Here is a 14,669-nt window from a genome sequence, read left to right as displayed (position 1 = left end):
CCTTTTTGCTTGTGTGTGTAAATAATAAATCCCGTTACTCTTCTGTACGTCTTCTTCCTCTTTGCATTCGGTCGCTTTAGAGTTTTCCCGATTGAGTAGCTGTGGCGCGATACGGCCAACGTTTGGGTTGAATCGGGTTTTAGTCGAGGAATAACTGTTCGGCCGCGGTTACACCACCGCTCGGTCAAAATAACATCTAATCCGCGGTCCGTAACAATATATATTGTTACAGATCTCACCGTCGGCCCCTATTCCCCTTACCGAGGGGGGATTAGTCCCCTTGTCTGCGACTGACCGACGTGAGTACTGAAGCTGCCCAGCTCCCTCCAGAGAGGCAGGTGAGCAACCTCGTTCGAGACCGCGGACAAGATGTTATTTGCCGAGCGGATTAGCAGCCACGGCTCGAACCATTAGCAATACTACACCCGATCCTTATGCGTTGGCCAAATCGTGCCACTGGTATTCAATGGGGAAATCACTAAAACGAAACGGATGTAAAGGAAAGAAGGCAAGGTAGGAAGAACAGGGATTTATTACTAACTATTATGTACAAGACCAAAGAAACCAAGGAAGAAGGAAGAATACGAAAATAAAGACAGAAGGAGAGGTAGACACAGTGCAAATATTAACTTATACAAGCTTACTTAAACCCCAGGACAACACGGACGAACAGACGACAGTCAGACTTACACGGGGATGATGACAGGAATGGCAGGAGGTTCGTTCATCTGGCGAGGTTCCATTCCGACCCACGACTCTCTCTCTCTCTCTGTCGGTAACACTGGGATTCTCCTCTCCAGTACTTCAAACCCAGCTCCAGCCTCGAACCCAGCTCAGCAGCACGCACCCCGCTCTCGTACCAGTTCTCGTACCAGCCAAGTAGCATGTCCTCTCGCATGTCCTCTCTTGCACGATTGTCGCACGCATATATCAAGCGGGGTTGGGACACGCCCTCGGCCGTTTTGGTACCGCCCCCGTGCTCTGTTTTGGTGGCCTTATATGGCAATGCCACGGTCTTGTTATCCTATTTGGGTATGGAGCTGAACAGCCCCGCCCCCCCCCCCCCCCACCCCCCGTGGCGAGCCACGGGCTTGTAGCCTTACTTGGGCATGGAGGTGAACAGCCCCGCCCCCCGTGGCAAGCCACGGGCTTGTAGCCTTACTTGGGCATGGAGCTGAACAGCCCTGCCCCCCGTGGCAAGCCACGAGCTTGTCTCTTCTCGGCGACCCCGCCCTTCCTGTCCAAACAGAGCATGGAGCACATATTCACTATGACGGCGAACGCTGCTTCCAAACCAGGGCCAGTTGAGAGGGCGCGCACCCCACGCTTGTCCAGCGGTTTTGCACAGAGAGGGAGAGTTTGGCTGGGAAATGCAATCCTTGAAGGGGGCCTATCTTATGTCATTTGGTGCAATGCAGTCAATTAATGGGAAACACAGCCTTAAACTAATACACATAATAAGGAAATAACTATGTAGAAGGGTATATGATTTTCTACGTGCATGCGATGGATTAACTAAGGGGACGACCTTTGAGCTTTACACTTAACGGAGGTATTTACAAGGATCATTACACTATTTACAGAGGGTGATATTTACAACAATGACAGGATTCTCAAATCCGCAACACTGCACCCTCATCCTCCAGGCATGTCCCGGGCCTATAAAACTTTACTTAGTGTGACACGTAGGTGTAGTTCCCTCTACAATTAACCTGACCCTGAGTGTGACAGTTTTAAAACACAAATAAGTATGTCTCTCTGCTGCATTGCACCCTGCCTAACAGATACACGCCCACAGGATAACCGAATTGCGGAATGGTTTTCAAACTAAACATGAACGGTGGGGAGCGTTATTTACAAGTGACGCTGATTGTATTTACACTGCAACCCAGGACCTGCGATTGTTCTTTTTGGGGGGGGTGGGGAGACAGCCTGCGCTGCATCGACGCACCGGCACCAACAAAGAGCACCATAAAGCACCAAAATGCACCGGAGTGCACAGTCACCATAGTTAAAAATGAAAAAACAAAACAAACTGATGCTGGCCTTCCTCTACGGTTCCCTCTGCTGGCCGTTGTCGTTCTTGATGTTGTCTTTCTTGTTCTTCTTGCTGGCGGCCGATTTGGACATAATGATAAAAAGCACAAAACGTGTCCATTTTTATTTATAGCTCACAGGGGCCGACTCTGGGTGGTTCACCTGTGGGCTTGGTGCCACCTCACCGGGTCCGCAAGCAAGATCTTTGGCCATCGTGGCCGGTCCCAGCAGAGGGGCCATGCCCCAACCCGTGGGGTCCATGAGTGGTGCTCAGCCACAGACATGTGGTCCATAAGTGGTGCGTGGATGCAGGCAGCTGGTTGCGAGGATTCGGGCACACCGACGCGGCCCCCCGCACGCTCCCCTCAGTGCCCAGAGAGCACGATCCATGGGTCGGGGATGGAAGACAGAGAAGACAGGTGAGTGAGGGGTAAGGTCACAAGGGTACACATCAACGAAGGCAATGCAGAGTGAGGTGCGTCTGGAGACTGAGCGGAGAAAAGCTCGCCCCTAACGTACGTCACCCCCCCCTTTTACCTACTCTACCCTTGCCCTTACCCCATATTTACAAATCTACACCCTTACCAATTCGTCACTAATTTTTTTTTTGTATACTGAATCGAGGCTCGTGAAAGAGCTAACATTTATTTCACAAACAAATCAACCAGACAAACAAAATATACAAAATGAGGGAGCGGAAGACAAGATGGGGAGAGAAGGGGAAGCAAAACAACCACAACATTTGAGAGCAGGGAGAAGTGTGGGAGGGAGAGGGCTTGGGGGCAGGAGGCGTGGGAAGGGGAGGGGTGGGGGGGAGAGGTATAAAACACAAGGGGACCGAAATTAGCGGGGGTAGAAAAGATCAAGGTTTTGGATGGGGGAGGATAAGAGATGGTGGTGAACAGCTGTTTTAAAGACCTGGAGGGTGGAGTGGGATTGAAGAGAGTGAGGGAGTTTGTTCCAGAGGCGGGAGAAAAGAGGAATGAAGGAGTGAAGGTGAGCAGAAAGTCTTGATTTTGGCAGTTTAACCATAAGAGGGTTGCAGGCAGATCTTGTGCGACCTGTAGGAATATTTTGGGGACAGAGCCCAGAGAGGGCTGGGGGGCCAAGGCCAGAGAGGAGTCGGTAGAAGACGGAAAGACCACCAACCTGCCTGCGGTGAGTGAGTGAAAGGCCCTTGGAGTTAGCTTCATCGCGGGAGATTCCAATGATTCTGAACGCTTTGGTTTCAACAGCGTGAAGACGGGCTTGGTGTGAGTCAGGAGCACCAGACCAGAGGTTCAGAGCAGTATTCCATAGAGCTGCGGATGAAAGCCTTGTATGTGGTGAGGAGCTCAGGTGTGCCAAGGAAGGACTTCGCACGACGGAGGATGCCCAGTCGGCGACTGGCTTTGGAGGCCAGATTTGAAATGTGGTTTTCCCAGGAAAGATCATGGCAAATAGTGAGACCCAAAAGCTTGAGTGACAGAACTTCTTGGAGAGGATTATTCAGAAAGTGGATGGGAGGGTTTTCCAGTCGGTCTTTTCGGAGAGACATCGTAAGAGTGTGAGATTTATCAGGATTGAAAGACATGTTCCATTTGTTTGCCCAGTCTGTGATTTTGTCCAGGTCTGCAGAGAGTGAGGAGGCTGCAGACTGCCGATCTGAGGGATGAGGAATGGAGCGACAGAGAGTAGAGTCGTCAGCAAAGAGATAGAGAGGATTTTCAAGAGAGTCAGAGAGATCATTGATGAAGACCAGAAAAAGCACAGGGCCCAGAACACTACCTTGGGGAACTCCAGCCTGAACAGGAAGAGGAGATGAGAGAAACCCATTCAGGGCCACACGTTGACTACGACCAGAGAGGAAGTCCGCCAGCCATGCGTGGAGATTTCCATGGATACGAAAGGAGGAGAGTTTGGTGAGCAGAGCAGGGTGCCAGACCGTATCGAAGGCACGTGAAATGTCAAGGGAGACGGCTCTAATTTCCTGTTTGGCGTTGAGGACCTCCATCCATTGTTGAGAAAGCAGAAGCAGCATGTCCAGAGTAGAGTGACCAGGTCTGAAACCAAATTGATGATCAGAGATCAAGCCATTGGAGAAGAGGAAAGATTTCATATCTGAAGCAATGATGGATTCCATGACTTTGCTGATAATTGGGAGAAGGCTGATTGGTCTGTAGTTGCTGGGATCTGTTTTTGCACCTTTTTTGTGCAAAGCGGTGATGTTGGCTGATTTCCAAGCAGATGGCAGATGACCTTGAGCAAAAGAGAGGGTGAAGAGAACAGAAAGAGGGAGTGAAAGAGCGGAAGCACATGATTTTAGGACCCGTGGGCTGATGCCGTCAGGACCAGTTGCAGAATCAGAGTCGAGGGTTGACAGAAACTTTTCCACCTTGTCAGGAGGAAAGGACACAGAGTCCAGGAGCAGCTGGGTACGACTGGGTACGGTGGGTACAGAGAGGGATGGGTTTGGGACACAAGATTTAGAGGCAAACACAGAGTTGAGGCATTCAGCTTTTTCACGTGCGGAGTCAGCCGTTAAGCCGTTTGAGGTGATGGAGGGGATGGAGGGGGAACAAACACCAGAAACAGATTTGACCAGACGCCACCAGGATTTGGAAGAGGGAGACAGATAAGAGAGTTCGGTCTTGAGAACGGTGAGATATTGTTTCCTGGCTCTCCTGAGGGTGGACACACACTTGTTTCAGGCTTTGTGAAAGGAAATGAGATTTCCTTCTGTTGGATTTGCTTTCCAGGAGACGAAAGCAAGTTGTTTCAGGGCAACAGCCTCACCACAAGAATCCGTGTACCATGGATGGGAGGAAGGGTATGACAACTGAAGACGAGATGGGATAAATCTGTGCATGAGAGAGAGCAATTTACTTTGAAAGAATTCCCAGGATGAGTTGATGTCAGAGGCGGTAGAGATGGGAGACCAGTCCAGGTGATTGATGGCTGCTTGAAGACCGTGCCAGTTGGCCTGAGTGAAATGCCAGACTCGTCGACACTGAGGAGGCTCTCTGAGAATGGTCAGAGAGATGTCCACTTTGACAAGCACATGATCAGATGAGCCGATTGGAGCAGAAGAAGAGCAGCGGACATTTTCAGGGAAGTTTGTCATAACCAAATCCAGAAGAGAAGATGCTCCGTTGACTGAGATCCGGGTCGGGAAATTGACAGATTGTGTCTGTCCCAGTGAGTCGCAGAAGTCCTTTGCTGAAGAGCCATGGCTGGTGAGAGAGGTACCCACACCCAGCCAACTGGCATGGTGACAATTGAAATCACCACATATGAGGAAGAGAGAGTTGGGATGGGTAGATAGAAGTTGGTCCATATTATCAGACAGCGAGATGTAGATGGAGTCATCGCTGTTTGGTGGACGGTACAACACACATATGAACAAAAGGTGGGAGCGAAGGGGAAGCCGTAGCCAAAGGTATTCCTGGGGGTGAGGTGGAGAGAGGGCAGTGGACGGCGAGTGAGGAAGAGAGTTTTTTTATAAAGATAGCAACCCCACCTCCAGGACGAGGCTCAGGTCTATCATACCGGAGGAGGGAGTAACCTGGGAGAGATACCAAGGCATCAGAGACATCATGAAGGAGGAAAGTTTCTGTTAAGCAGATCACATCTGGTTTGTCAGAAGCAACCTGTATGGAGAGATCAGTCAAGTTTGAGCGAAGGCCCTGGATGTTTGAGGTCCATACCGTTAATGAAGATGAAGGGGGAGCATCGGGTCCAGAACAGGGGGGGGGGGGAGGGGTAGGGTAAGATGGGTAGGGTAAGAATGTCACGTCTTCCCCATATTTCCCCTATACCAAATTCGTCACAATCCCACTAATCCAAAATTTGCCATCACCAATTCATCATCAATCCTCATAAGGAGGGAGAGATGGAACATCAGCACAATGTCACACCCACGTCATGATGCGTCTCACAATCCAAACATTTGCACAAAAATAACAAAAACACATGGCATGGTGTGGAGCCCTGTCGTCACCTCAGGTGAGTGGATGTAGATGGTGCGAGGAGATTTCCATCCTATCTACCTTCTAAATGACATTAACACACTTTACACTACCCGGGTTCTTTCCCTGCCAATCCATTAGCAATCTTACTCTATGCGGTTTTAAGAACCAAATTCCCATTGACCAAACTGTGGTGCTTCATCAACTTGGGGTCTCACTCCCCCTAGTTCAACTCCTTGTGCCTTTGCACAATTTCAGGACTGGGTCGTGTGGCTCTCCCAGCAGGTCTACCCACCTGCACACCTCCACCACTGCAGTTGCCTCTGAGCTTACCTGCTCCTTACCCTAACCTATCTACCTGGGGAAGGCCCTCCTTGGCGCTTACCACACTCGGTGCCCTCTCTGGCACTGGGCTACCCGGGTCCGTCCTCCGGATCCTCGGGCCCCATCCACAACTCTAACGGCTCCCAGAGCCCACCTGCGGCCTCACCTGGCCGACATCCTCACAGTGGTGGAGTGCCCATTTAACTACACACACTAACAGGCCACATGCCCAGCCATTTCCACGACACTAATGCACCCATCCAAACACCATTCTTCCACCACGCACCACAGATGCCAATATCCAACCACAATTTACCTACTCCCTCTACCTAACTCTTAAACTACCCTCCCCGGGAAATTCGTGATGGGGTCCATCCTCCCCATACACACCTTCGCACCATCCACTCCACTCCACAGTTTCCACCATACTCACTCCACACCATCCATTCCATACTCCATATATTCCATACTCCATGTATTCCACACAACCATTCTCCATACACCTGTATTTGCACACCTGTGCCATCACACCTGGTGTTTCCTGCACCCTCCTTCCTCCCAGGACCATTTGCTCAACACAACACTCAATCCCCATTACTCAGTCATACACTGCTCCATACACCTGTTCACTTGCACACCTGTGCAATCACACCTGGTGCCTCCTGCACCCTCCTTCCTCCCAGGCTTCTTCAATCATTCAATACAATGCACAACCACAATTGTTCCTCATGCACTGCTCCATACACTTCCACGCTCAATACAACTCACAATCACCTCACTCACTCATACACTGCTCCATACACTTTCGATTCTCAAACACACGGCATCATCTGACCTACCTGGTTTCCTTCTAACTTGGTGCTCCCCGTTACCAATGGTCAATCTTCTCTAGATCCCTATCATTTTATCCTAACCCTCCCTCGGCGAGCTTACACTGCCATAAACCCCATAAAACTATAGCTCATGTGCCCCCATATGTGAGGGATGGCAGAGTTGCCATCCCACCACATCGGGAATCTTCCACTATCAATTTTTGCCATCAAATTCCAACCAATCAAAATTTGCCAATCACTGCCAATCATCCTACCAATCATTTGCCAATCATCAAATTTTGCCAATCACTTCTGCCAATCCTATTCACTATTCCAAAATTTCGAATCCAAAACACTATCATCATCACAGTCCGTTATAACTGAGCCTCGGTGCGTCGTTACATCATTAAAACTCGGCTTCGCAAAGCCGAGCAATGAATTCGGGTGGTTTGGTCGCCTGCAAGTTGAATCCTTCCGGCATTCGGTTCAGGGGAGGCGGTTTGGTCGGGCCGAGATTCCACGCACCATCTCGGTGCGGATCCTTGCGGCCTCCGGCCCGATGGCTCAATCTCGCCCGGTCGGAACCCCGTCCCCGCCACAGGGCGCCGTTCCGATCCCTCTTACCTGCCCTCGAACCGGACCGGTCGCTTTGCCCGGCAAAGCCCGGACTCGACCGTGCGGGGCGAGGCCAGGCCCGAATCGGCAACGACGCTTCGAAGAGAAGCGACGTAGCACCGACCCGCGCCGGGCCTCGCATCCAACAAAGCGCACGGCGCCCCGAGTGCCCGCGTCGGCTAACCGTTGCCCTAAACGCTGCCCCATTTAACGTCGATGCCTTACTCGCATACGCGACCCTTTTCACACTCGCAAAACCCGGCGTCTCGGCGCCTCCAGTGCATCCCACACACTCCGTCCATTCCACCACCGCAATCCCTGTTACACACCACACCTCTCGCGCACACTCACCGTTCGCAAACTTCCTTAACACACCTCACACTCTGTCTTGCGCACTCTCCCTCGGTACGTACTCTGTACCACTCATGGGGGTGCACTCTTGCATCCACCCACTCACGCGCTTCAATGGGCTCTCCCACACCCGCGCCACAACCAACTCAGGTGTGCGTTCTCGCACACTCTCAACCATTCCAAGCGTGCATTCTCACACCCGCTCCTCCACCAACTCACTCTCCGGGTCACTCTCACCCTCGCACGTACACTCCGTATCGCTCTCACTCTCTGTGTCACACTCCGTACACTCTGACGTGCATTCCTGCTTGCACTCGGTTTTACTCCCACACTTTATAACACACTCACATGCCGACGCACACTTTTTCCTCACACGAGTGCCATTCTCTCTCACACCACGCCTCACGGACCTTCCACAAACGCCCGGGTACCATATCGACCCCAATTGCGCGACAATTCTCTTCGCACCAAACACTTTGCCGAAAAACCTCTTAGCGCCATACACAGCACGACTCACCTTTGGGATCCTTTTCTCCACGCGCACCTGCAAATCTTTATAAAGATTAACAAGTACGGCATCAGGATGTGAATTCAGACTTTGTACATTATCCATTCCTCCCTGCCGCGAGTGCTTTTCTAAGCCCCCGGTCTCTCCAATTTCAATTCCCACTACTTTTTCTTTACTCACCTCGACGACCGCTGGCTGTATTAAAAATTCCCTCTACCTCAGCGGTCGCCGGCTTTTCCATACCCCGGGTCGTGATCTCTATACCCGTCATTTTACCTGCGCTTTTCTCCACTTCGCTCAACCAGCGCTTCTCGACCCGCTTTACCTCGTCGTGCACCCGTGGGACCTGCTCGCCCAACCTGCGGTCTCTGTCCCTCTCCGCTTCCCTTACTTCATATGCGGCCTGCCCCCTCGCCAACCCCTCGTTTATTTATTTGGCTTGGCCAATTATGCCCCCCAGTTTGTCCCCTAATCTGCTTCCGAATCCCTCAAATTTGCTTCCCAACTTGTTTCCTCCTCCTCCCACTTTGCTGTTTAATCCCTCACATTTATTGTCTAAACCCTCAAATTTGGCTCCTAGCCCCCCGATTCGATTTCCCATATTACATAACCCATCTCTCAATTGCTCACTGGTACCCCTTGCTTCGTCCCTCATTGCTCCCATTTGGCCTCCCAATCTCTCACTATCAGCCCTCAATCCCACAAGTTGGTTTCCCCTTTCCATTTGGATGACTGCCCGCAGCTGCGCCATGAGGGCTTGCATGTCTATCCCTCCCACCTGCGCCGCGGGCGCGGCTACCGCGGTCACGTGCGAGGCGCCATTTTGTGCACCTGAAACCTCGTGCGCGAGGGCGCCATCTTGTGCACCTGATACCCCCGCAACCACATCCTCATTGCTCTCCTCTTCTCTCTCCCCCATATACATTTCCCTGGGGTCCTGGGTCGACTCTACCCCCCTTTCTAACTCACCCACCAGCATCCGGTCGCCTTGACTATCCATGGCACGATTTTAAAATTTAGTGGTGTTAAATAAAAAATTTACCACTCGTACTTTGAGTGCGCTAAGCACATTTCAGGTCCGAATCTCGCTCCTGACACCAATTGTTGCGGATCACACCGTCGGCCCCTTTTCCCCTTACCAAGGGGGGATTAGTCCCCTTGTCTGCGACTGACCGACGTGAGTCCTGAAGCTGCCCAGCTCCCTCCAGAGAGGCAGGTGAGCAACCTCGTTCGAGATCGCGGACAAGATGTTATTTGCCGAGCGGATTAGCAGCCGCGGCTCGAACCATTAGCAATACTACACCCGATCCTTATGCGTTGGCCAAATCGTGCCACTGGTATTCAATGGGGAAATCACTAAAACGAAACGGATGTAAAGGAAAGAAGGCAAGGTAGGAAGAACAGGGATTTATTACTAACTATTATGTACAAGACCAAAGAAACCAAGGAAGAAGGAAGAATACGAAAATAAAGACAGAAGGAGAGGTAGACACAGTGCAAATATTAACTTATACAAGCTTACTTAAACCCCAGGACAACACGGACGAACAGACGACAGTCAGACTTACACGGGGATGATGACAGGAATGGCAGGAGGTTCGTTCATCTGGCGAGGTTCCATTCCGACCCACGACTCTCTCTCTCTCTCTGTCGGTAACACTGGGATTCTCCTCTCCAGTACTTCGAACCCAGCTCCAGCCTCGAACCCAGCTCAGCAGCACGCGCCCCGCTCTCGTACCAGTTCTCGTACCAGCCAAGTAGCATGTCCTCTCGCATGTCCTCTCTTGCATGATTGTCACACGCATATATCAAGCGGGGTTGTGACACGCCCTCGGCCGTTTGGGTACCGCCCCCGTGCTCTGTTTTGGTGGCCTTATATGGCAATGCCACGGTCTTGTTTTCTTATTTTGGTATGGAGCTGAACAGCCCCTCCCCCCCGTGGCGAGCCACGGACTTGTAGCCTTAGTTGGGCATGGAGGTGAACAGCCCCGCCCCCCGTGGCGAGCCACGGGCTTGTAGCCTTACTTGGGCATGGAGGTGAACAGCCCCGCCCCCCGTGGCGAGCCACGGGCTTGTAGCCTTACTTGGGCATGGAGCTGAACAGCCCCGCCCCCGGTGGCGAGCCACGGGCTTATCTCTTCTCGGCGACCCCGCCCTTCTTGTCCAAACAGAGCACGGAGCACATATTCACTATGACGGCGAAAGCTGCTTCCAAACCAGGGCCAGTTGAGAGGGCGCGCACCCCACGCTTGTCCAGCGGTTTTGCACAGAGAGGGAGAGTTTGGCTGGGAAATGCAATCCTTGAAGGGGGCCTATCTTATGTCATTTGGTGCAATGCAGTCAATTAATGGCAAACACAGCCTGAAACTAATACACATAATAAGGAAATAACTATTTAGAAGGGTAAATGATTTTCTACGTGCATGCGATGGATTAACTAAGGGGACGACCTTTGACCTTTACACTTAACGGAGGTATTTACAAGGATCATTACACTATTTACAGACTACAGAGGGTGATATTTACAACAATTACAGGATTCTCAAATCCGCAACAATATATATATATATATATATATATATATATATTTATATATATATATATATATATATATATATATATATATATATATATATATATATATCACCCGTAATTGGAGGGAATAGCCAATCAGCTCTCACGTTATTAATTACTGCTGATTGGCTATTCCCACCGATTATGGGTGATCTAAGTGATTGGGACTTGAAGTATTTATACAGACTTGGCATTTAATATGGAATATTTTTTTTTGTGGGAATGAACTTACTTTTTAAGATGTCTTCGAACCAAAAGTTCATTGGAATTATGTTGAAATTATTCTAGATTTTGTTAATGTGACCTTTAAAAGAAACAAAAACCACATTTGACATTTCGAAACAAATAAATTGATCCTTGAAAGTGATGTAAACTGATATCGAACTCAATTCAAACTTCTGTACGTTTTCCAGAAGTATCTCTTTATTTTGCACATTAGCCAAAATGTTTTTTTTAACAAAAATAAAAGTTAAATTACGATTGGGATTACGGACATTAAATTACAGTTCGGTACTTCGTGTAACCCCCACGAGCATTCAGGAGAGCACGTACACGTTGAGGCATGCTGTTCACGAGATTTGCCAAGGTTTGGACAAGAATCGCTTGCCATGCAGTGACAATAGCCTCCTGCAATTCATGCACAGAGGTCGGCTGCTGGCCCAAGTGGTCGATTTGACGCGTTAATTCTGCCCACAAGTTCTCTATCGGATTCATATCCGGGGACATGGCAGGCCACTCCATATGCTCTACACCATGGTCAGCAAGAAAGTGTTGGATCATGCGAGCACGATGAAGCCGTGCATTGTCATCTTGGAAGACAAAGTTTCCTCGAAAGGCTGCACGAGCAAATGGAAGCAATGTTTCTTCCAGAATGGCCCTGTACTTGAACTGGTTCAGGTTTCCATTCAGAACAACCAGGTCAGTTTTGCCCCCTGCATGAAAAGCAGCCCAAACGGTCACCCCACCACCTCCAGCTTGGACTCTTGTCACTATACAATCTTTGTTGTAGGCTTCATGCACTTGTCTGCGCACTCGGACATGGCCATCTTGACGATAGACCAGAAATCTAGTCTCGTCACTGAAGATCACATGATTCCAGTGTCCTGGCTGCCATTGACGGTGCCCTCTGGCCCACTGCAATCGGCGCTGGCGGTGTTGTCTGGTCAGGCGTGGCTTTCTCAGGGGATGCCTGGCACGATAGCCTGCTTGAACCAGTCATTGGTTGACTAGCCTTCTGGATACAGGCACATTTGTCAGTTGCTGCCACTCAGCCCTAAGCCGATTAGCTGACTTGGTACGGCCATTGCAGACTAACCGGTGCAGCTGGCGATCATCCCTCCTTGTGGTTCTGCGGGGACGTCCTGGCCTCTGTATTGGAGTAGGGACACCCCTCTGAGCATTTCGTTTCAGGATCTTTGACACCTGACCTTGAGTGATGCCATACTGCCGAGCAATAGCACGCTGTTTCATGCCGTAATTTCGTAAAGCCACCACTCCATGACAAACAGCATTGTCGAGTTGACGGACCATCTCCAGAGGAAGCGGCAATAACTTTAGATGTGCAGCAGTTGTTTTCCACTAATACAGAACGCAACAACCCTTGTATACCCGACTGTGAAGCCAATCATCAAATGCACCTGTCCGTACATTTTGCCACGCCACCTGTGATATAATCCTGTTGTTGACTTCTTGCTGCGACAAAAAATCAGTGACATGGTTCTTTTAACAAATAAATCACCAAAGTGTAAAAGAAACTCACCAGATTGATATACTGAGTTAAGAAAGTAAACCCAAGTCAAGAAAAAAAAAATATTCCATATTAAATGCCAAGTCTGTATTTTACTGGTAATGACATCGTACGTCGTACATGCTTGGGAGCTTCGGTGGTGTGCGTTTCGATCTATGCTGTCACTGATGACTCACCAATAAGTGATGAAACAAGTCCGGCGGTTGAGAGGGTGTGCAGCATTGGAGTTATCAGGTACAGTATGTGCTACTTATGAATGTCAACCTTAGGGAACCTGAGTTGGGTTTGAAACAGTAAAGGGCTTGTTTAGCTTTTCCTGAGTGCTCCATGCAGCCTTCCTTGGCTAGAAGTGCCTGGTGGTTAATTTATTTATAATCCTAGCCACCTGGAGTAAATAATGAAGTGAGAGCTGATTGGCTATTCCGTCCAATTATGGGCGAGGGACGTGTTTGTGTCTTGAAGTATATATGTATATGTGTACATATGTATTGTAACGGACTCTTTCTCCCGAACTGACGACACGAGACAGCCGGAGATTAACTCCTAGCACGCTGAGTTGAGGCGCTCTATACATACCACTACACAGACCACTCTGTGGTGTGCTGCGGTTATGATTAATTCATGTGGCTGCATGGAGGTTTCAGCGCATGATTGCGGTTTTGAGGGGAATTTAGTTACACTGGAATACGATTCTGCTGATGAAAATCCAGAGTGAATACACTTTGAAAATAACAGGTTTAATAAATTATGAGGAGGGGGACACGGCAAGGGAATCATTGAATAAAGACAATGTGGAAATCTGTCGACTATGCTTGACTGGACAGAACGTTTCCACGCCGAATCCTTAAACTAGTCACATGCAGACTCATTTGGGGACACAAGACGGACGAAAGAATAAGACAGGATGGATGAGGTAGAGGTATTGGTAGTCTTCCATATTTGGGGGCTGTCCGGAGGTGCAAAGTGGGCACACAGGCCAGGCTCTGTCTGCACTTGTTTTATGCGCATACACGCGCACACACCCATATGTAATTTGTTTACCCCTTTTGTATGGCACAATGAGATGCAATTTTGTTCTGTATTCAGTCCCCCATTGATCTTTTTGTTTGTTGTTTTATTACATTATATTTTAGGGGCCTCTTGTTTGACACTCACCTCGGGAACCTCCTCAAAGTGGATGCATACGGGAATCTTCTTGTTTGTGTTCACGGATTCCACTTCATGAAAGGGTACGTCTCGGATATATGGCCTGGATATGTGAAATATGGGACTTTCAAAATAGAAACTAAACCCGAATGATGAAATCTGAGAATCACTGTCAGATTGATATTGAATTTTTCATTTTATTGTACTCGTGTGAAAAAGATGCATCTTTAAGTGGCAAATGCAACTGCAGTGAATATACCAATCACTAGCTGCGGTGGCAGCCATGGCTTGCCTTTATTGGTCTGATTGGCTGTGAAATGTCACATGATTTGCAAGTGCTGTTTTATTTGGAGAAAAACAAAAATTATTTGTAGAACAGAGATTATTGTCTTTGTTTGAAAAAAACAAAAACTTCTTCTTCTCTAGAAGAAGAAGAAGAAGAAGAAGAAACTGCATATCTACCATATAAAACATATCAGTTTGTGTGTTTGTGTACAGCGTCTGTCCCCCTTCATAAGGGTAGGTTTTAAAGGCCAATCTTTTAACACGTGTGTGTTCACTATGGTCTATTTATGAGGACAAAACAAACTTGAAAAACATTTTCCATA

At 49.2% G+C, this 14,669-nt stretch overlaps 1 protein-coding gene across 2 annotated transcripts in view; it reads left to right on the top strand.

Annotated features, from left to right (window-relative positions):
• The window catches only part of LOC137423655 (cytosolic purine 5'-nucleotidase), a 68,184-nt gene that overhangs the window by 26,663 nt on the left and 26,852 nt on the right, over positions 1-14,669 (top strand). Inside the window, exons 1-2 of one of the 2 annotated variants that reach the window (XM_078773911.1) lie at positions 2,182-2,456; positions 14,049-14,144. In XM_078773911.1, the coding sequence (XP_078630037.1) occupies positions 2,320-2,456; positions 14,049-14,144 (233 nt within the window). In that variant the 5' untranslated portion in view covers positions 2,182-2,319. Of the gene's footprint in view, positions 1-2,181; positions 2,457-14,048; positions 14,145-14,669 lie in introns of those variants that run through there. The other variant, XM_078773912.1, reaches the window with a different exon arrangement.

This window comes from Myxine glutinosa, chromosome 3 (assembly GCF_964187855.1).
Source record: "Myxine glutinosa chromosome 3, kmMyxGlut1.1, whole genome shotgun sequence".
In the NCBI taxonomy this organism is placed as follows: domain Eukaryota; kingdom Metazoa; phylum Chordata; class Myxini; order Myxiniformes; family Myxinidae; genus Myxine; species Myxine glutinosa.
Note: the sequence above shows the minus strand (reverse complement) of the source record. Positions and strands in the feature narration are given on the sequence as shown.